This window comes from Lissotriton vulgaris, chromosome 12, assembly GCF_964263255.1.
Source record: "Lissotriton vulgaris chromosome 12, aLisVul1.2, whole genome shotgun sequence".
Taxonomy (NCBI): domain Eukaryota; kingdom Metazoa; phylum Chordata; class Amphibia; order Caudata; family Salamandridae; genus Lissotriton; species Lissotriton vulgaris.
In genome coordinates, this window is record NC_141700.1 from 700,295,098 (window position 1) to 700,319,430 (window position 24,333).

Genomic DNA, 24,333 nt, shown 5'->3' on the forward strand with positions numbered 1-24,333 from the left:
CACTGCTCAAATGAATCAAGCTAAGAATACCAACTTCGTTTTTGTGCTCCATTTTTAAATTCCTTTACATTAACAAAGCGGTTTACATTTTTCAATTGTCAATTTTGTTTCTTTGTGAAGAATCTGATAATATTGTTTCACTTTCTAAACTTCACTGGACTAACGGACTCCCGTTTTCTTAAAGGCTTTTCCCTGCTTTCACACACTCCACTCCTCGCGGCCCCCGCTTCGCATGCGCCGCTCGCTAAAGGACTTGAGGGAGCGCACCTGGACAGTGCAACTGTGGGATTGACCAACTGACCCAGAGGCCACCGTCGGGACTGCGAGGACCAGCGTGCAGTGCGGCTGGTCATCTGCCGCGGCTGGTCCTCTTCCCGCCCCGCCTCCTGCCTGGTATAAACACTCTCCGGGGCAGTGCTTACTTGGTGTTGCTGAAACTTCACTGGGCTAACGGACTCCCGTTTTCTTAAAGGATTTCCCCCGCTTTCACAGACTCCACTCCTCGCGGCCCCCGCTTTCACAGACTCCACTCCTCGCGGCCCCCGCTTCGCGGGCGCCGCTCGCTAAAGGACTCGAGGGAGCGCACCTGGACAGTGCAACTGTGGGATTGACCAACTGACCCAGAGGCCACCGTCAGGACTGCGAGGACCAGCGTGCAGTGCGGCTGGTCATCTGCCACGGCTGGTCCTCTTCCCGCCCGCCTCCTGCCTGGTATAAACACTCTCCGGGGCAGTGCTTACTTGGTGTTGCTGAAACTTCACTGGGCTAATGGATTCCCGTTTTCTTAAAGGATTTCCCCCGCTTTCACAGACTCCACTCCTCGCGGCCCCCGCTCGCTAAAGGACTCGAGGGAGCGCACCTGGACAGCGCAACTGAGGGATTGACCAACTGACCCCAAGGCCACCGTCGGGACTGCGAGGACCAGCGTACAGTGCGGCTGGTCATCTGCTGCAGCTGGTCCTCTTCCCGCCCCCGCCTCCTGCCTGGTATAAACACTCTCCGGGGCAGTGCTTACTTGGTGTTGCTGAAACTTCACTGGGCTAACGGACTTCCGTTTTCTTAAAGGATTTCCCCTGCTTTCACAGACTCCACTCCTCGCGGCCCCCGCTTTGCGGGCGCCGCTCGCTAAAGGACTCGAGGGAGCGCACCTGGACAGCGCAACTGTGGGATTGACCAACTCACACGCCGAGGCCGCCCTCGGGACTGCGAGGACCAGCGTGCAGTGCGGCTGGTCATCTGCCGCAGCTGGTCCTCTTCCTGCCCCCGCCTCCTGCCTGGTATAAACACTCTCCAGGGCAGTGCTTACTTGGTGTTGCTGAAACTTCACTGGGCTAACAGACTCCCGTTTTCTTAAAGGATTTCCCCTGCTTTCACAGACTCCACTCCTCGCTGCCCCCGCTTCGCGGGCGCCGCTCGCTAAAGGACTCGAGGGAGCGCACCTGGACAGCGCAACTATGGGATTGACCAACTGACCCCGAGGCCACCGACGGGACTGCGAGGACCAGCGTGCAGTGCGGCTGGTCATCTGCCGCAGCTGGTCCTCTTCTCCCCCCCTCCCGCCTCCTGCCTGGTATAAACACTCTCCGGGGCAGTGCTTACTTGGTGTTGCTGAAACTTCACTGGGCTAACGGACTCCCGTTTTCTTAAAGGATTTCCCCTGCTTTCACAGACTCCACTCCTCGCGGCCCCCGCTTCGTGGGCGCCGCTCGCTAAAGGACTCGAGGGAGCGCACCTGGACAGCGCAACTGTGGGATTGACCAATTGACCCCGAGGCCACCGTCTGGACTGCGAGGACCAGCGTGCAGTGCGGCTGGTCATCTGCCGCAGCTGGTCCTCTTCCGCCCCCGCCTCCCGCTATTTAGCCCTTTCCTTTTCCGCGCACGCGGGTCGCGTGCGGGCAATCGCCGGCTAAGCCCGGGCAAAGGGCAGGCCCTCACAGGCCAGAGGAGGCAGTGCTGGGCCACCTCCCCAAAATCCAGATTGAGAGGGCTGAGAAGCAATTCTTGACTGGTGAGACTGTGGCCTTGATCTTGTACACATTGACTATTGCCCCCCTACAGCTCAAAACGAGATGGTCCTCAAATCAAAGAAAGGGAAAAAAACGGAACCAATGGTATCAGGTGGCAGTATAATTGGGACCCTAGACAGTTTTTTTGCACGGACTGCTGCCATGGTGGGGAGGGAAATAGAAATAACGGAGAAGCGGCTATCCCTTCAACTTGGAACTACTAAAAGATCATCTCTTGGTGCTATAAAAGATGCAGGCACTCCAGAGCATAACGATGGTCCAAGATTTGCGGCAGTAAACTTGATATCCCCAGGAAATGAACTAAACAAGACAATCTCCACTATTTCCACTATTGATGATAATTCGTCGACTTGTAATAGTATCTCCTCAGAGGAATTCCATCCAATTGTGCTAAATAGTAAAACTGTGCCAAAAGGTAGCAGACCTGTTTGCTCTAAGCAAGCAGGGAAAAGGAAAAGGGGAGGGAAGCGTCAAGTAGGTGGGAAACCCAAGATACTGAAGACTACTAACAAACTGGTGAAATCCTATTTGGGTAAAGCCTTGGCGACACCCGCTACTCCTCCAAGTCAAAACCCGCCCCTAGTACTATCTACACCCACCCCAGTGATTGATCATCAGCCACTAGCCAGAGTCGACAGTAATGGGGTTTGTACTATAGCACACATGGAACACCTATTAAGATCATTCATACTCCCACTTAATGAGAGGTTGAAGGTCCTAACTAACAAGATGGACAATCTCCATAAGGTTGTTATGAGCAACAGTAACGGGCTAGGGAATCCTGTACCTATTAAGTAAAGCAGAGGATCTGCTAATGAGCAAAGTAAAAAGGGCAAACCTACCCTCGCCACTCCATGTTTGAAACCAGCTAGTGAAGTTGCGAGGAAACGACCGATTAGGACAGAGAGTGATATAGGGAACAATACAGGGAATAAATCAGGTAATGAGAAAAACACTAACACTAAAGAGCAGAAGAATCCTGGGACAAACTTCTGTTCTTTACAGGACGAGGGTGTAAGATGTGTATCAGAAACAACAAGTACCCCGGTTAAGCTCCAGACGCTCGACCTTCCACCACAATCTGCTCCACTGGTCTTAGTGCTTGCGAATGTGCCTCCCCTTAAAGAGGGAGCCAGTGAGAATTACACCCAACTGAGAAATAAGGTTATGCATTGGCTATCTAGTAACATCTGAGGGTAAGATGGTAGGGGCAAATATCATAATGGTTAGACGGGTGTTCTAGCTTGGCAGAACTAAGAAATCAAAAAAGGACGACTGCATGGTGATTAATTTTAATAGCCAAGCACCAGTTGAGAGGATCATGAGTGAAGTGGGGTGTGGGGGGGGGGGCAGGGGTCAAGGCATAGAGATCTTACCATTAGGCTATTTGTACAGGCCAATAAACCAAGCCAGACCAGTTGATGGAAATAAATGGCAAGAAGTTAGGAGAGCCCCCCACTACCAGATAGGATATCAGGGTGGGACACTAGGAGGACAGGGATGGGGCATACAGGGGTTTAATAGGTACTCAGGGCCTAATAGATTTACAGCGTTGTCAGGTCTGAATGACTGCGACTGACTGTGTGATAGAAATAAAGGCAATATTAAACACAAGGGCTGCGTCCCAAAGCAGAGCGAGGGTAAGGCAGTATTATCCCTGAAAGGAGACGAAACAGGAGGACCATCCTTAGAACCCTATAATGCACAAGATTGTGTATTAGGATTCACATCATTCACGGAGGCTTATGGTAATACAGTTAGTGGAACCCCTAATTCCTTGAGAACGGATCCAACTAACCAGAATAGAACACAGGTAACTCCCAAAGCGAGAGAAGTTAAGCTCGTTGAGAAACCAGCTTGTGAAGCTGTCCCTGCGGCAAAGGTAGCTGCGCCATTGTCAAACAGAAACGTTAACCGCCCACTAACTAAAATAGTGGCATCACGAGATAGGGTAAGGGTTGTTTTCTGGAACATCTGTGGTTTGGAGAATAAGGTCTCTAATACAGCATGGAGGGACCTTATAAAAGACTTCGATATTCTCGGTATCTAAGAAAAATGGCTTATAGGTGAAAAACACCTGGAAGGCTATAAGACATTCCACACCCCGGCGGTATACTCCGCACATGGTAGACACAAAGAGGGAATTTGTGTCTATGTATCCAATTTGCTGATAATGCGGGGCATAAAAATGCTGAAGTGCTCCCCCTACTATCAATTGGTGTCCATCCATCTTACATCTGGTTTGCCCTTGTTGGTGGTGAACTTTTACAACAATACTAAAGGAATGTTTGGTCTGAATGACTGCGACTGACTGTGTGATAGAAATAAAGGCAATATTAAACACAAGGGCTGCGTCCCAAAGCAGAGCGAGGGTAAGGCAGTATTATACCTGAAAGGAGACGAAACAGGAGGACCATCCTTAGAACCCTATAATGCACAAGATTGTGTATTAGGATTCACATCATTCACGGAGGCTTATGGTAATACAGCTAGTGGAACCCCTAATTCCTTGAGAACGGATCCAACTAACCAGAATAGAACACAGGTAACTCCCAAAGCGAGAGAAGTTAAGCTCGTTGAGAAACCAGCTTGTGAAGCTGTCCCTGCGGCAAAGGTAGCTGCGCCATTGTCAAACAGAAACGTTAACCGCCCACTAACTAAAATAGTGGCATCACGAGATAGGGTAAGGGTTGTTTTCTGGAACATCTGTGGTTTGGAGAATAAGGTCTCTAATACAGCATGGAGGGACCTTATAAAAGACTTCGATATTCTCGGTATCTAAGAAACATGGCTTATAGGTGAAAAACACCTGGAAGGCTATAAGACAATCCACACCCCGGCGGTATACTCCGCACATGTTAGACACAAAGAGGGAATTTGTGTCTATGTATCCAATTTGCTGATAATGCGGGGCATAAAAATGCTGAAGTGCTCCCCCTACTATCAATTGGTGTCCATCCATCTTACATCTGGGTTGCCCTTGTTGGTGGTGAACTTTTACAACAATACTAAAGGAATGTTTGAGGGGGTATTGAATAATCTGATGGAAGACTTAAACCACTTGTACCTCACCAATGAAAGAGATATAATTGTTGTGTGGGGAGGGGATTTTAACATCAGTATCTGTAATTTCCGTGCTTGTAATGCTAGAGAAGTTGAGTGGGAAGGGAGTAACAATGTGAATCAGTTTATACACTCAGGGAAAGGGGAGAAATTAAATGATATACTAGCCACCCTCGACCTTGGGTTCGCAAATAAGATGAGCTCTCCTGTGGTGGAATTTAGCCCGACCTTCATTTCAAGGGGCTTACAATCGGTCATTGATTTTATATTAGTCCCCAATAAACACCACATCTGGGTGGAGAAGTTTGAGATCCATTCAAATGGCCTCAGTGACCACATGCCCATTAGTCTTAACTTATCCCTACCTGTTTCCAATAAATCCACCACCATTGAGGCTCTGGCATGGGTGAAGGATATAACATTAGCCCGACAAAATGGCTTTAGCTTGGAGCGCGTTAGATCCAGTGGAAACAAATAAGGGGATTATTGTCAATGCTTGGTCACACATTCAGGTCTGTCTAGATGAAAAGGCCTCCCATAAAGAAATATTGGATGCCTTTGGAGGTATCACTGCGATAATACAGGACACCCTCACCAAACCTAGTAATAAGCGTATTAAGTCCACTGGTTTGATACCAAATGTACAAAGGCATATACCCAATTAAAAGCTGCGCTTAGTACTAAAACTAGAGATCTTGAATTAATAAGGAATTGTAGAAGGGTGTATAACCTAGCAAGGTCTCAGCGGAAAAGGGAGCTCAAAGAGAAAGCATGGCTAAATCTGCTCCAGGCCTCTAAAAGCAGAAACCCTAAACTGTTCTGGCAAGCAGTAAAAGCACCTTACTTCATGAGGGAGGATAAGGCAACAATAGAGGTTGCCATTGACGAAGGGACATGGATCAACTTCTTCTCCAATGTTTACAAAAGGGAGGGGGAAAGTCTGTGTACTACTATTGAAACCGATGCACCAATTTTGGCCCACTCACCGATAGACCTAGAAATTCACCTTGATGAAGTTCTGGTGGCAATAAATAGTAGTAAAGAAAATAAGTCTCCGGGCCCGGACGGAATACCGAATGACGTTTTTAAGCTGACTCCGGATTTGTGGGCCCCAATATGCATGTGTGTCCTGCAGGCATGCTGTGCTGTAGGATTTATTAAAACCTGGACTGAGTCGGTGATTATACCGATACATAAAAAGGGGGATAGAGAGAGCCCTTCCAATTATAGGCCAATTTCCCTATTGGACTCCCTTATGAAGCTAGCAGGTAGGGTGGTCCTAAATAAACTCCATATATGGACAGAAGATAACAACATCCTGAGCCCCGTTCAATATGGTTTTAGGGAAGGGATGGGTACGGTGGAACAGGTCCTCAATTTTGTAATCATCCAAGGGAAATACACACGGGCGAAGAAAGAACGCTTATATGCCATCTTCGTTGATCTCACAGCCTCCTTTGACTGTGTGGATCATGCGAAGTTATGGCAAACCCTTGAAGAAATAGGAGTGGAACCAGCCATAGTATCATTTCTTCGCCAGCTGTATTCTGGGGTTACAGCAAGGGTGCGATTTGGGACTAAGGGAGAATGCACTGGGCCCTTCTGCATTGAGAAGGGGGTGAGACAGGGCTGTGTGCTGGCCCCATTCCTATTCTCCATCTACAACAACGCATTGGAGGGGGATCTGGAGGCCAGCACCATTGACTCCCCAAGATTTGGCAAGAGACAGGCTGTCTCACTCCTTTATGCGGACGACGCAGTGCTTATGGCCCGAAAAAAGATAGGTGCTAAAAGGGCATTCGAAAAATATAATCATTTCATGGGGTCAAGAGGGCTGAAAATCAATGCAAAGAAATGATTCATGATGGTGTGTGGGAAGGGGCGGGCCGAACATAAGGAAATTAAGGTGGATGGCCTCACAATTGAATGTACAAAATCCTTCACCTACCTGGGGGTATTGCTTGACGGTTCAGGCCTGTGGGGGGCAGCCATAAAGACCAGGGCGCTGCTATTTAAACGTTCTATAGCGGCCCTCATGAATTTCGCTAAACAGCTGGGCAAAAGACCACCGGAAATCCTTCTAAAAATCTATAAGGCTAAATGTAGGAGTATTGCCCTATATGGGGCTGGTATCTGGGGGATCCAGAATGCACAGACTATTCAAATAGTCGAAAACTGCTTCTTAAAATATTTATTAGCACTGCCTCAGGGTGTGGCAACATTTAACTGCCATGCAGAGTTAGGTCTGGAACACATTTCTGATCTTATTAAACTCCAGCCAATATTACTCTGGCATAGGGTATGGACGACGGAAGCTTTGGGACATAGGGGCACATTATGATGGCGGACGGACATGAGTCCGTCCGCCACCATAGAGTAGGAGGGAACCTCCGCATGGGCTGCGGAGTTCCCTCCTGTGCAATTGGGATGTGACCGCCACCCTGGCGGTCACATTCTCTATTTTTAACATTGCGGCGGGTGCGGCTTTAAGCTGCACCCGCAGCAATGTTAAAAATGCACGCATTGCATTTGTATGTAGAAAGTGGCAGGCACCGCGCGGTGCCTGCCGCTTTCTGCATACAAATGCAGGGGGGTACCATAGGTACCCCCCATGTGCACCCCCCCTTCACCTAGGGGGCCCGCAACGGGCCCCCGCAGTGAAGTTACACATGATTTTCCACGGCGGAAAAGCCGCCGCGGAAAAGCATGTTTCAGAGCCCATCCTAATCTGGCTGACGGTGTCTGAGAGACACCGTCACCATATTAGTGCTTTTCCGCCGTGGTTGTAAGCCAACCGCGGTGGAAAAGCTGCGGACGGTAACCAGGACCCACCAGCCATCCTAATGTGGCGGTGGGTCTTTGGTGGGTCCGCAGAGGATTTTCCGCATCCTCCGGGCCGGCGGTGGCTTCCACCGGCCCGGAGGATGCGGAAAATCCTCCATCCTAAAGAGGCCCTAAACCGGTACATCATAAAGGATGAGATGGCCCTTGATAATGTTAAATGTATTCCTTGGTTAATGTATGTTAAGAATACTCTCTCTGATTTGCAAAGACCAGAGCTATATAGTAACCCAGTTAATAATTTTGGAATTTCAAGGAAAGATTTGAAAAAATTATGTATGAGTCACTTTGAAATATTGAGAAGTTCAGGTGAACTCTTGAAACGCTCAGTCATCCAACACCAAGGGACCCTGATATGCCAGTGGATTCAACCCTATTTATCCATCTGCACTGTGGGCTTTGACCGTTTTATATTAACGCGGTTTAGGTTTGAGCTATTCTTCCGCCTGGTAACCTTTCCCCTAAGAAACGACTGGTCACGGAACTTGGCACTCTGTACCTGTGACAATTTGTCGACACAATCTACTTTCCATCTGATCCTATTTTGTAAATATTACAAAGCTGAACGTAGAAGGTGGATTAGACAATATTTGAGATAGGGCCATTGGCGACAATGTAGACCAGCGTATTGCAATTAGGGATTGAGAAATGTATTATGGTCATGATTGGCTTCTTAAAAAGTATTTTGAAGAAACGGAAATGAATGATGTTAACTGATTGATGATCTAACTTAGATAATTAGTGTATATATTATGAATTGCTTTATATCGTCGATGTACTAATTTAAGCCTTTTTTCTAAATTAACTGGTTTTATTGGATGGTGATTAAGTGTTTTTTGGAACGTGTATTTGTATTGTGAAGCTTTTATGATTTTATACTTCGTTTAAATCGAATAAAGCATTTCTGAATCTGAATCATTTTCTAAACTGGTGGGGATTACCTGAGTACGTGTTGTCCGATACTACAGGTTAAGCACCATGTCTGTATTGGAATTGTACATAATATGGATACAAATTAATTAATTAAATCATTCTTTCACATATTGTGTCCCTTTATTACTTTACAACTCTACTTACGGATTTGTTCCTTAATATGAACAAATTATTTACTTTGTTAATTTTTCATTCATTCATTCATTCAATCATTCATTCATTCATCCATCCATCCATTCATTCATGTGTTTGTTCATTAGTTCACTCTCTCATTCGTTCATCCATGTTATTAGGTTGTTTAGCCATGCATTCCGCTGTCATCACCTGAACTCTTTTCTTTTTTTCTCAGATGAATATCGTGTATGAGTCTGTACCTGGATATGATAGTGTGACAATCATTTCTATAAGGTGAGGACAGCTCTCTGAGTCTGCTAGTGAAGTGCAGCCATTCTTTTTCAGCAGAGCTACAATTCCAGAGTGAGACCCCTACCCAGCTCAAAGCCTGAGCACAAGGGGGCATATTATCAAGATGTGCGTTAAAAAACGCACATCGCACATTTCCCTATCGCCGGCTATTGTCGGATTTTATCGCCTGATTTTATCGCCGTGATAGCGCGTAATTATCAACGCGCAACACGTAGGCGATATTAAATCCGGCAATAGTCGGCAATAGTGAACATTAGCTTTGTTGTCACGCGCTAATGTGTGCCTTGATAATATGGGGGGGTTGGATTCAGCTTTATGATCCACACCCCCATGTTATCAATGCCTAACACCTGATCAAAGCAGGCGTTGGGAGACCTGCGATAAACGAGTTTATCTCAGGTCTCTTTCTCCCAACGCCTGCCTTGATAATAGGGTGTTACCACCTCCAACCACATTTTACATGTGGTTGGACGTGAGAACGCCCACTTTGCATGTCATTAGCGATGTTTCTCGCTGACATGCAAAGTGGGGCGGTATGAGGCTGAGGCAGGCGTTAGCATGCCCTTGTTGATAGGGCGCTAGAAGTATCGCTGCTTTCTCGGCACAATTCGCTGAAAAAGCGGCGATACTTCACCTTGATAATATGGCCTCTCGTGCCTTACCATGATTAGTTGCGCGGGCCCAGGACGGTCTGAGTACCTGTTTGTATATGCTTGCAGAGTGTAAAGTGCATACATTTAACCCAATGTTTCTCCCAGTTTGAGCCTGATTACGACCGGGTCAGTTAATTGTGGCGCATTCGTTAACCCCTGTTTACACATTCGTTGCAATTATGAGTTTGAAGGTATTTAACACAACCGATAATTATCGTATATGTTAATTAACTCCGCTTTTGTTGCATTTCTCCAGGCCAAACCTGCCGCTATTTAACAGGGGAAGAGCATACGCTATTTGCTGTATCATGCGGATTTTGGTGCGATAAAAACCAAGTCCTCGTGTTATTCTCTGCAGACTCGTAATAGGCATTATTTGTCACATCTGATAAAGAACCCTGTGGTATCATCATATATCAGGTGCGTTACATAACACCTAAACACATAATCAGGCCCTTAGTGCATTATAATAGACATGATAGCTTGAAAACAGAATAAGCAAGAAGTGCTCTTGCCCTTTCTGACATGTGCAGTCTGAAAATCACTCTTTAACGTGGGGAAAAAGGTTAAAATAATGCAATTTTCACAGTTCAAGTCCATAAAATCAGGCACTCCTGTTATGTTTTTTGTGTTAGAGTTCTCTAAAATTATAACATTTAACGCAAAAGGTCCCCATTTTAATGCATAAAATGCGTAAAGCACACGTCCAAAATAGCAGAAAATTATTTATTTATTATTCGTATATGAGTTTTGTGTGGTGCAGCACATGTCGCTTTGTAGCTACTGCAGAGTGTTGGTGATCTAAGATTATTCTTGGTTTATCAGTAGTTTACTACTGGTCAACCCTCGGTGAATGTGCATATAGAAGTTTATATAATCGGGGAGTACTGCCCTCTGTATATTTTGTGTAAAGGTGTAACAGCAAATAATTCATAGACTGCAGAGCCTACTGACAGTGCAGTATGTTTGAATACAACAGTATTTGGACAAAATATAGAGTTGCAAATATCGGAAACAAATATGAAACAAAAGTTTTATGATGCAGAAATATTGTTGTCAAGAATATCGTTTTTTCAGGTAAGTAATATGCTTGTTAAGAATATCATTGTTTTAAATATCGTTTTCAATAATACTGTTGTAAATATATTTTTTTAAATTAATTTCATGGACTACGTTTTATATTCATTTTATGAGTTAGCATTGTTTTTTTATTTTTATTAATTTTTTAAAATACCGTTTGTAATTTTAACGGATTTTGGATCTTTCAATTTCATTGTTAATATGTTATTAGTAATATATAGTGTTGTAGCACGTTGTTATGTTTTAAGGGAAATGGGTGGGAAGTTAATTAAGTAAAAATTAATTATTAATTAATTAATACTTTTTTAGTAAGTATGTGATCTGTATTAATATTTATTATGTATATTATGTAATATTGATTCATTATACATATGTTAGGTGTGGGTTGCTATGTTTATAGGGGTATGGAGTTGGAAGTAAATATGGTAATAATTAACAATTAATTTATAATTTATTATTTATTATTAATTATTTACTTCATTATAAAATATGTAAATTGTGTAATAATCATATATTATAGTTTTATTTGAGGTGCCGTCTGCTGAGTTTGTAGGGATATAGGATGGGAAGTTATGGCAATATTTACTTAACAATCAATTCATTTATTATTAATTATTGAATTGATTATTCATTATGTACATTATTTATTATTTATTTCAGTTAAATTTTTGTTGTGGGTTGCTAGGCTTGTAGGAGTACAGGGTGGGAAGTTAGGTAAATAATAATTAAATATGTAATTGATTAGTAATTTTATACATTGTGTAATAATTATATATTTTAGTTATATATTAGGTGTGGGCTGCTGGTTTGTAGGGTGGGAAGTTAATAGAGTAATAATTAACAGCTATATATTATTTTTTCATTATATAACTGATTTTCAGTTATGTAAATTATGTTATGCTTATTTATGTTCACTATATTTTAGGTGTCGGTTGCTACGTTTGTTGGAGTATAGGGTGGAAAGTTATTAGTTAGTAATTAAATAACCATAATTTTAAAATAAAAATTATTTCATTGTTTGTAATTTTGAAAATTGGATAATTGTTGTACACACTTAATGTTAAGTAATAATGTTTATATTTACAGTCTAACATTTTTTTCTAAATTAATAGGGTTATTCAAATATGTCATGTGTTTGAAGTGGAATAGTGTACTCTGTTGTTTAGACTGGAGTGGGAATGGTAAATTTAACTCTTTCAAAGTCTGACGCTTTCCCAACTGTTGCACATACTGGAGTGGGAATAGTAAATGTAACTCCTCCAAGTCTAACATTTTCCTTACAGTTGCACAGACTGGAGTGGGAATGGTAAATTTAACCTTTCTGTAATCCAATGCCTTCCCTACTGATGCTCAGACTGGAGTGGGAATAGTAAATCTCACCCCCTGAAGTCCAACGCTTTCCCTACTGTTGCACAGACTAAGGTCCCTACTACGACTTTGGAGGTCTCGCAGCGGGCCGCCACACCAGTGTTCTGCTGTGAGACCGCTAAAAATTCCGAATTGTTTTCACTCATTTATTCAAAGCCAAAAAGGAGGCATTGGTCAAACAACCTTCCTCAACACCTTCTATATTGGGTTATGATTATCTTCAAAAAAGTCAAAATGAAACCACTCTCCCAAATTTACACAAGTCACATTACTGTTCTTCTTTCCTAAATCAGAGAGGGTGGATCATCCGGATACAAGCCTCTCCAGACCAGCACATATCCTTGACTCCCTCTAGCCAGGCATCTGTTAACTTCACAAACTGAAATGGTCTGATTCTCATTCTCAGATACCTTGCTAACCATAGCAAACATTGCCGGATCTTTTGGCAGCATTAAGTATCTGGGAAAATCTTAGTCTACTGGCCAGAATCAGTAAAACAGCACTGGACATCACCTAATCATTAACGTTTTTCACCTTCATCGGAGACAGTCTAAGTGACTATGAATGACTGAATGCAAGCCTGTTCACAGGTCAGTGTGGTGCCCACTAGGTGTCGCTTTCTTGCCAATGCTTTTCAATCCGTCCTTCTCCACATACATTCAGAATTAAAATTTAACATCTATGTGTGTGGTGCAGATTATCTCCTACAATTACAAAGGCAAATGATGGCAAACATTGAGAAATGGCTAAGCATCAAAAACTGTGTCCCTCAGGGCTAAGTTGAACCAATAATTGGCACTGTAGAGGAAAGCACGGCTGAAACCTGGCCCAAGAGAGCTGCAATGGACAGAAGTTCTCTCCCAAAACAATCCTACATCTGGAACAGGGTTGCATAGGAACACTGGAGTAGAAAAGGCAGCAATCCACTCCTTATTGCTTCTTGAAGTAAGGCAAAGTCCTTAGGACTGTAGTTCCAAGTGTGCAGCAGGTGCAGTCTTTCAGAGTGCAATTCTTTCGGGGGTGCAGGCCAGGGTTCCAGTAGGGCAGTCCTTCTTCTCCCTGTCGTTTCAGGCACCAGATCTGAGTTGCAATGCAGTTCTTCCATATATTTTCACAGTTTCTAGGCATCAAACAGGGGGAGGGTCGCACTCCTGACCAATGAGATGTAGGAAGCCACCTAGGTGAATGGGCACTCCCTCCAAAGTGTGGCATATTCTTATCACAGAAAGCACCATTTTCCAAAGATCCAACATGGAGAAAGCCTCTCTTTAGGGTTAGATCTGGGTAATCCAACCCACTAGTGTGGCTATGTTTTATCAATACACCCCTTCCAACCCCCTGACTAATCGAATTACTGAGGCTCCTGTGTGACTGGGTGTGCTGGATTTTGGGGTCAGCTTGTGCTGGTCCCAGATTGCCATTCTCACTTTGACCAGTCCGCCACCCTCTTCCTGCCTGTTGGCTTCTGCATCTAAAGTTCTCCACCCACAGAAAATCTTTTGTCTACTCTGACTGGACACTTCACACCTCATCAAGCAGCTCTTGCTCAGCCTCAGAAAGGCTGGCCAATCAAGAGTGGGCAGCTAGAAATCTGGATTTTGACGCACTGAAAATAAAGTTTAGTCACTTATTTTCCATAATAGTTATCATAAATCTAGCAGTGAATGAATGAATGAATACAAGCTTGTATCCGGAGGCATCCCAGCGCTTTAAAGAGCAAACAAGTATTCACCACTCAACGGAAAAGAAAGGTCTTCAACCATTTCCTGAAGGCAAAATGGTTTGATTCCAGCGGAATAGAGTCAGGGAGCTGATTCCAAAATTTCGCTGCATGAAATGAAAAACGTCGGTCACCCATGCGTGTCCGTTTGACCCTAGGGACTATCAGAAATGTTTTGTGATTTAATCTGAGAGATCGTGTGATCTGATGGTGATGAAACATAGGGCGCAGGAGGGCCGGGCCGTTATCAGTGGTTGACTTATGGACCATACACATGGCCCTGAACCAGACCCTTTCCTGCACCGGCAGCCAGTGTAGTAGTCGCAGTGCCGCCTTAGCAGAGCTACGTCTAGGTACATCCATAAGAAGTCGGGCCTCGCAGTTCTGAACCGTCTGTAAGATTTTGGTGGTTCCCTGAGGTGCACCCAGATAAACCGCATTTGCATAGTCCAAACTTGATAAAATAAGTGTCTGGACTAGGAGGCGTCTGGCCTCGGGAGGAAGAAGGGCCAGGACCTTCCTTAGGAGTCTGAGCAGACCATAACACGTAGCCGCGACCTTACGAGGCAATCTTATCTTGATAATAAGACGATTGTGTGATTTTTATTTTATTCTTATAGGTCCGCACTGCCAATCTGTATTTGCTCTTATTGACCTCAGACATGTTTTTCCTCCATTTTCTTTCAGACTGCTTGCAGGTTTGTTTGAGCAGTTTTAATTCAAGGGAGTACCAGGCTTTTTTATTGGAGCTAATGCAGTGGCAAAAATCTGTTTTAGGCAGAGTGAGATCTAAGGAGGACTCTAACCATCTATTAAAAGATGCATTGGCCAATAAGGGATTATCACAAAAGGGTGGAGGAGACTTATTCAGGTTTGTTACCCAGTCATCAAGAGAGAGTCTAGACCAAATCCGACTCAGTTTCCTGGTTATTCTGACCAGATAATTTTGGTCAGGAGGCGTCCAAATGGGGGATAACAGAGCATGGTCCGGCCAAGGGACAAAGACCGACTCTTCCCAACAGATATTATCAAGCAGTGGCAAGTTGTTTGATGTATCTTACCTATTAATTAGATACCTTGAAGTATATTTTAGGTGGCTCCTGTCAATATTTATATGTAAATTAAATATTTCACTGTTAGCCTATGTACAAAACAGAATTGGCAGTTTTTCCCTCACCGGGGTCTGATTAAAGTTACAAGGCACTCTACCCCTCGGGCACCTAGGGGAGATCTTAGGGGTGACTTATATATGTAAAAAATAAGGTAATTTAATACTTTGGCAGTACCTTTAATTTTAAAATTGAATCTGTATATAGTTAAAATTGAAAAGCAGTCTGCAGGGCTGGATTTTAAAATTACAGCAGGCAGCACAGCAGTGACACTCTAGTGCAGGAATTCTACCGGGCCTCTAAACCTCCCTGCCCTATTATGTAACTTATAGATAGTTTGAATCCCCCCTTGCCTTATTATATACTAGGGACTTACAGGGATCTGTCATTGCTAATGTATAATTATACCTAACCATGTACTTTTAATCAGAGCAAAGGCCCTGGTTCTGGTTAGCAGAGCACATGGCACCTTCGGAGTCAGAAAACTAGCACCTAGTGGTCAAAATGAGAGCAAAAATTGGGGAGACTCTTCAAATACGTCCTGATTTCTCACACAAACCGAAAAGCATTTTCAAAAAGGTATCTAGGAAACATCCAATGATTATACAGAGCACTTCTCTTGTTGCTATAGCGTGCCCAGTTCCTTCTCTAAACTGGGTTATTGATTGGCATCTATGAAACATAGATTTAAGAGTGTGTTTCGGATGATACTCTAGTAGAAACAACTTTAGAATATCTGCTGGGGAGGAAGGCAGAAGGGGTGGGTGTTAGATGTGTGGAAATTAAAGCAATAGGAAATGCTGTAGTATTTATCAACTCAAAGGGTTGCTATGGGAGCTATAAAATCAAAAGGCCTGATTTATATCTTGGTGGAGGGGTTACTTCAATACAATGGCGATGGATATCCCAGTCGACAAAATATAGATCCCTTAACCCCTTCGCAGCTGGGGTAATTCCCCCGCTGTGCTAGGGGGTGGGGGGCACACACAGCGCCCCAGTGCTCGTGACGAAGTCAGCTCGTGTGCTCATGACGAGCTGAGCTCGTCACGGCCACACCAGTTTGTGTGGAACACTCAGCACAGCGGGGGAATTAGCCCCGCGTGTGAGCGTTCCAACGGTCATGAAGAGCTCAGCTCGTCATGAGCACACGAGCACCGTGGCTCACGCATGGTGATATAAGCCTATGGGATTTATATTTCCGCTGGCAGGATATCCGTCACTGTTGTGTTGGTGTACCCCGCCTGCAAGGATCGAATTCAGGCCCAAAGTAAGAGGAAAGGAGAAACAGCAAAAAAGGATATTCTAATGTGGCTAAAGAGAAGGAATGGCACGTGTTAATAGAAAGTAGTGCAATAGTGCACGCTCCTTGAGATGACTTTGTGATGTTAATTACTGCTATCCTAGGTAGTTAAATCTCAAGTGCAACATCAATGGCTTTGAGGAGGAAATAATGTTAGGTTTAAGAGCAAAGTGGTCCTTTTGCCAAAGTTTGTGCACAAGTTTGAGCTGTCCCTTATCCCCGCCATACTTGGTCTTTTCACAGGTGCTGGGGAAATAAGCCTATTAAATAAGTAGAGATGCTGTGATAAGTCATTCATAGGGACCACTTGTGAGGTGATAGAATTCCCCTATGTACCAGCAGCATACTTATACATGTAACAGGCCTGAAGCATTCAGTAGTCATAAAACTAGTTATATTCAATGTCTTCAAATCACAGCTTAATATTTGGACATTTGTGTGGTAAAGGACAAGATTGGTTGCATGTATAATAATGTGCAAAAAGCACATTATATTAGTTTAGAAATTAGATTCATAATTGGAAAATATTGCTGTTGTCAGCAGTGGGGAGAGCTGCACTTTATAAATTGTTAATGTTGCCAAAATTTCAGTATGCGCTGCAAAAATAGCACTCCAGGTCCCAGTGAATTCTTTGACAGACCAGAGAGTAGTACTTACCTCGATTTGGGATGGGAGTTTTAAGGTTAGGTATATTAAAGATTTGCTAAGTTACTAAAAAGCATTGGAAATGCAATAGGTCTCGCAATTGGAAAGTTTGAGTTATTTGTCTTGTAAATGACAATGTTTTTATTTGTGTTGGTTTTGAAAATAGCGAAATTAATAGCTTTGTCATTTACAATGCCAATAGTTATAACTTTCGCAAATGTGACACAGATAGCATTTGTAATGCAATATGTGTTGTATTTACGTGACTTACATGTATTGATATTACAAATAACAATGGTTTTAAATGTTTTAATTAATTAATACTTAAATAAAAGTTCCTATGTTTTGTTTTGTTATGCTACACTATGTTTTGCTATCCTATGCTTTTGATTTGTTATGCTATGCTATGCTATGCTGTGTTTTGTTATGCTATGCTATGTTTTGTTATGCTATGCTATGTTTTGCTATTCTATGCTTTGCTATGCTATGTTGTGTTTTATTATGCTATGCTTTGTTTTGCTGTTATGTTTTGCTATGCTATGCTTTGTTGTGTTTTGTATGCTATGCTTTGCTATGCTATTATATGTTTTGCTATGCTATGTTTTGTTGTGTTTTGTTAAGCTATGCTATGTTTTGTTGTATTTTGCTATGTTTTGTTATGCTGTGTTGTGTTTTGTTATGCTATGTTTTGTTATGCTATGCTATGTTTTGTTTTGCTATCCTATGCTTTGATCTGTTATGCTACACTATGTTTTGTTGTGTTTTGTTATGCTACGCTATGTTTTGTTGTGTTTTGTTGTGCTATGCTATGTTTTGTTGTGTTTTGTTAAGCTATGCTGTGTTATGTAATGCTATGTTTTGTTATGCTATGTTTTGTTATGTTATGCTATGTTGTGTTATGTTATGCTATGTTTTGTTATATTTTGTTATGCTATGCTTTGTTGTGTTTTGCTATGCTATGTTTTGTTTTGCTATGCTTTGTTTTGTTATCCTATGCTTTGTTTTGTTATCCTATGCTTTGTTTTGTTATCCTATGCTTTGTTTTGTTATCCTATGCTTTGCTATCCTATGCTTTTTTGTTGTTATGCTATGCTGTGTATTGTTAATCTATGTTTTGTTTTGTTATGCTATGCTGGTGAGGGTGTGTGAGGGTGTGTGAGGGTGAGTGAGGGTGAGTGAGAGTGAGAGTGAGAGTGAGGGTGAGAGTGAGAGTGAGGGTGAGTGAGGGTGAGAGTGAGTGAGAGTGAGAGTAAGAGTGAGAGTGAGAGTGAGAGTGAGAGTGTATATATCGCATCTATCTCAGAGCCTACTGCAAATACAAAACCTTTGAGTTGCGATAGTTAAAAGTTACAGTAAGAACATTTGCTTTCTTGGCCAATGATTGCAAAAGGCAAATGCTAAACAGAACAAGACGTTTCCTGACAGGAGGTTCCCCTAAAGGTTAGCTGGGCTGGGCAGAGCCAGTCGCATGTAGTGGCTGCTCAGAAAAAAATCAAAAAACTAACATGCAGGTGACAGCATCGTGAGGCTTCTGACTGACTGAAAGCAGGATTGTCTGCCTTTCACGCTCATTTGTCAACGAAAAAATATTCTGCTCCGTCAATTAAACCAACATATGTAAACTGCAGTGCACAACAGGGGGTGATACTCACATGTGGTAAAAACAATGTCCATGATCCACAAAAGTGTGTCTAAAATAGCACCTGCCTGTCTACGAGTTTGCCCGGGTACAAATGTATGACTTTTGAATATCGATGCTACATATCTAAAGCTGCGCAAGTTTCTGGTTTACATGCATATTCAGGAAATGTTTTGAGAATTCCTGACTGCACATCCGTGTTGGTATTTCCGCTGGCATAATCATACCTGATATACTATTAGGCCCATTTAAATGCCATAACATTTGTACAATGGCATCATTCAATCACTGGGAAAATATTTTTCTCCAGCAGAGTAAACCCTTTACCTACAACTCCGTGTATTTGGAGGCGTTTACTTCCTCTTCCCACCACTGATAGATAATTACTCCCGCTCTGGACCGGATTAAATCTTGACTATTTCCAGGAGGAAAGGAGTCGGATAGGAGTTTGTGAGGATTCACAAGCTCACTTGGTTGTAGGTGTTCACGTTCTTCCGAGGCAAACTACGCTTTAGAACTACCACTCTCCACCCCCTGGGTGGTATTTTCTAATGTGCCAAAGTACAGGATCGAGGTTTGATATTAGACATGAGTAAAATGATTTACCAACTGCAAATACACTTTTTGTGAATTCCTTTTACTCATAAATCAAGCCATGTATGTGTGTAAGAATAACTTAAGTTTAACTCGAGTCAGTCACAGGGTCCTTTAAGGCCTCCCCGAGGGTGATATTAACATGGAGAGAAAGGGAGAGGCAGACAGCAGGAGACCGTGGCATGGAGAGACGGGGTGACATAGAGGGAGCGAGGCCCCGAGAGGGAGTAGACAGGAAGTAAGAGTGACAGAAAAGGAAGAGTGACGGCGAGCGAGAGAGACGGAAGATAGAAACAGAGAGGGGAGAAAGTGAAGGAAACGAGAGGAGAGGGAAGACGGAAGAAGGCAGACAGTGAAGGAAGCAGGGAGCGAGATACAATGATGGGAGATTGAATGAGAATAAAATACAGACGGTGCTAAATTTGTTTAAAAAAAAAAGGAGACACGGCCTGGCAGCCGTGAAACTGAAAGCACGGCCGGCCGGCCGTGAAAAAGCCTTTGATGCAGCAGGGGGCAATTAGGGGAGGAGAATGGCTGGGCTGAGGCAGAGCGCAAAGCCTTTGATGCAGCAGGGGGCGGAGCGGGAAGAGCTGCTGGCGGCACCAAGCTGACGATTTGATCCTGTGCACGCGCATTTGAACTCATTGCGCTTGCGCATTGAGCTAAAAGCGCACACGCACTGCATCAAATCGCCAGTCTGGTTAAACTCTGGATAAGCCCCTTAATCTCTCGCCAGCTCGAATGCGCAAGCGCATCGGCAGGCGAGACCTAAAAACCATTGCAATAAAAAATTTGACATAAAATTACATGATGCAATGTATTAATAAGTCATTTAAAAAAGCTGTTTTAGACGTAAACATGTAGAATTCAAGTTTTAACATTTGGGGCCAGATGTAGGAAGCCTAATACCGGTCGGTAACGGCTGAAATTACCGAATTTCGGCCGTTACCGACCAGTATTAGGCATTTGGGATGTAGGGGCCTAATTTAAGGATTCGGTAATTTACCGAACCAGCAATTTAAGGAATCGGTAAATTACTGAATTCTTAAATACCGATTCGGTAAATTATGGAATCCCTAATGTAGGAAGCACTCAAGGGAGTGCTTTTCACTTGTAAGGATTCGTTATTTACCGCCAACTACAAGTTGGTGGTAAATAACGAAAACCGTTAAAAAAACATTTTTGTGCTTTTTTAACAGTGCCGTGTGGCAGACATACATGCCCTTATACAGGGGTGCAGCAGGGTGTCAATGTGACACCCTACCACCCTTGTAGGTCTACCCCCTATTACCGATTCGGTATTTACAGAATCGGTAATTCTCATTCATTCCTATGGGCCTCCAGGCCCATAGGAATGAATGAGATTACAGATTCAGTAAAATTTATCGAAAAATTACCTACATACTATTTACCTATTCTTAGATACCGAATCAGTAAAATTCGGTATTTAAGAATAGGTAACTAGTATTTACCTACATCTGGCCCATGGTGTTTGAATACACAGTTAAGGGTATCGGTTTAATTAATAAGATTTCTAGAATTCCATGAGCTGCTTCTGCCGATGTATCGCCTGTCGGAAGGTTACACTATTCCTAATAAGAATTTTGTAAAAGCACTTGGAACTCCTATTCATAACTGTGAATGATGGGGTATATCACTGCCTGAAGTATGTAAATACTATTGGACTTAATGATTGGACATTTCGTTCTAGAGGGAGCTATCTCTTATGGATGAAATGCATGCAATAGGATGAAGAGGATTTCATATCATTATATGCCGGGGAAGTACGAAAATGGAAAGACCTATGAAATCAAGAGAGGGCATTCTAGCAAGCAAGGAGAAGGGCCTCGACCATTCTGACATTGTGTAATATAGTGAACTACTGCCAAGCGTTAGGAATTTTAAGGGGTGCCAAAATGGCATCTGTTAGACATGTCTAGGATAGGGGGGACTGAAGTCATTTGAACAGCTAAATAACAAATTGCTGGGTTATGTTTACATATTTACATTTGAAGCTTACACTGAGATATTGCATACCCAGAAGGGCCCCTGTTAGGAAGTAGAATTTTGGGGGAGCCACTGGTAAAGGAAAATCAGCATTCTTAACATACAAAAAACTCTAAAAAATAATACACCTATTGCACAACAATGGGTATGAAAAAGATGGAAAAACCTTGTGAGGCAACATAGTGATACAAAACGGAAAGAAGTACTGGAATTCTGAAGGAGATCTGGTTTTACACTGGTCCAACATAATACTCTTTATTACTCTTTAGATTTCTTGAAAAGGGCAGAAATGTGATGGACCAAACTTGGATGCATGATTAGAAGGATGCAGTTTAATTGGTACCATTTGGCCTATATTATAGCATTGCCCCAGATTATAGGCATTCTCAGGAGAAATGGGAGGGCAAATACAAGAAACACTGTGAATAGAATCTGAACTTATTACCAAGACAATGCTTTTATTTATATGGGAACATAAAATCACACCTAACTAAGGTAGGACATAGATTTAGATTTGATGTGCCGGGACTAGAACAGGTAGTAGTAGAGTAGGACCCAATTTAAGGGTAGGGATTAACAATATGGACTGGTATATGTAGGTCCAGTGGCAATTTAATCTGAGTAGGAACTGTCAATAAGTTGGTTTCAAAATATGGGAAGTTCAGGACCTGAAATGACTTTAGGTTATCAGAATATTTGTGGCTGGAATTCCCCATGCAGGACTGACTTGTTCTAATGAACTCTCTGCTGAGCAGGTACTTGGCAGCAAAACATTTGATAAATTGCTTTATAAAACTGAAATAATCAAAAAATGCTAATAAAGAATTTTCGTTTTGGATACAGCTAACTTCACCTACTTGACCATTTATTATGAATGGGCTACTGGAGAACCCAAGGTGAAAATCCTTCAGTTTGACCACCAAGGGTCATATGTATCAAAAAAGCTGATGGTATCCTTTGTTGAGGTCCAATTTTGAAAATATTTTAGCCCCATTGAGTGACGTGATCATGTCACTGATGTGGGGGCCTGGGTGACTCTCCCTCTCTATCGCGGTGTTAGGCGCTCTCATGTCCACACATAGACGGACTCGGTCTGTCTCTCATTTTTTTGGAACCACTACAACCGGGGAGACCCAGGGTATTGGTCCATCAGTTCTCTCTATGATGTCAGCCTCGAGTAAGTCTTGGAGCTCCTTCTCCACGGCTTCCTGTAGATGAAACAGGATTTTCCGGTGGTGTTGCGCCACTGGTGTGATTTGCTCGTTGATGTGAAGTCTAATTTGGCAGTTTCTCATCTTCCCGAGACCTTGGAAAAGCTTAGGGAACTCATGAGTAATGTCTGGTTTGTCATCCCCTTTGTATAGTATGTCCACCAACTTTAGTCGTTCTGCAGTGGGCAGGCTTAGTAAGCCGTCCGCCTCAGGCCCATCAATGCCGTGGATGTAGGCTTGGATGGTGCGATCTTGATATGATAGATCGGTCGCGAACTTCCCAAGACAGGGGAGTGGTTTCTTTGACATCCACGTATATACTCGCACGTGGGCGTTGATCAATTTGGGAGGTGTCCCCATTCTTTGATATTCCACTACAGGTAGATAGTTTAGCGGCGCCCCACTGTCCAGCACAAACTTTGCGTGATGGGAACCAATTCTGATGTCTAGCCGTGGATATTCCTTTAGACGATCAGGATCCGCTGCAAAACATATGTACTCGCCTCGGTCTTGCGAAATGGGTGATAAGGATCTTGACCCTCTTGATGATGACCGTCGAGATCGATGTGTTCGGCAGGAGTGACAGCTGGATTGTGACGACCCAGTAGATGAGTCTCGTCTATCCTGTACTGCTCTGATATGGTGACGACTGCTTGAGGGACGATATTGTCTGGTGGGTTCTCATTGATCATCCTTGTGGGAGGTCCCACACATGCTTTCGAAATGGTTGTCTCTACCACACTTCCGGCATCGTTGACCTAGTGCTGGGCATGCGTCTGCATGTGGGAAATCGTAGCCGCATCGGTAGCACTTTAGTTGTCGTTCTGATCTTTTCTTGGTCCGTCTCGTGCTTCTGCGCTGACGACTTGAAGGGTGGTACTGCTTTTTGGATCTGGAGGAGCGCGCTTGTGGTGGAGATCGTCCCTGCACTTGTCAAGACTGCATCCTGAACGCCTGCTCACGTTTCTCACTTCTCCCGGCCTCCATCTTCTTCCCATGCTCGTCAGCTTGATCATCAATTCTTGTCATTTCCTTAATCTCATCTAGCGGGATCATTTTCTTGAGCAGTGTCTGTCTCAAAGGCTCTGACAGACAACCTTCTATAATTCTCAGTCGGAGGGCATCCTCCGTGGAGAACTTATCAAAGTCACAATGTCTTGCTAAGCGTCTCAGACGTGTGATGAATATACTCATTTGCTCACCTTTCTCTTGTGATGCCAGGTTGAATGTATTTCGCTCATAATCAACATTCCTTTTGTGCAAGAACTTGCGGTTGAGTGCTTCACAGACAGTGGCGTATGAAGCAGCGGACTCTGCAGGCAACTCTTTTATGATCTGTCCAACTTCTTTGCCTACCAGATTCCTGAGAGCAATCAATTTCTGTCCAGCATCAGTTACTTGGGACCCTTTCATGAAGTCCGTGAAATCTTCTAGCCATTCTTGCCACCGCAGGCCCATACCCCCACCAGATTCAAGAGTGATGGGGCTCCGGAGGGCGCAAGAATGATACTACCAATACACCCATGGGACCGGGGTCAGGCATCGCGTGATCCCGTTAATCCAACACGTATTGACAAGAGTCCATTCTGTCGGTTCTTTGGTTGCACTTGCCAATGCTTGTTTACTTGTTTCTTGCACTCGCCAATGCTTGTTTATTTTCTTCTTGCACTCACCAATGCTTGTTTACTTTTCTAATGCTTGTTTACTTTTCTTCT

The 24,333-nt window shown here is 43.4% G+C and overlaps 1 protein-coding gene across 1 annotated transcript in view; it reads left to right on the forward strand.

Moving 5' to 3' along the window:
* Positions 1-24,333, forward strand: part of LOC147678032 (uncharacterized) — a 156,868-nt gene that overhangs the window by 44,981 nt on the left and 87,554 nt on the right. The window contains exon 5 of the mRNA XM_086945930.1: positions 9,216-9,274. Coding sequence (XP_086802056.1) covers positions 9,216-9,274 — 59 coding nt within the window. The remainder of the gene's footprint in view (positions 1-9,215; positions 9,275-24,333) is intronic.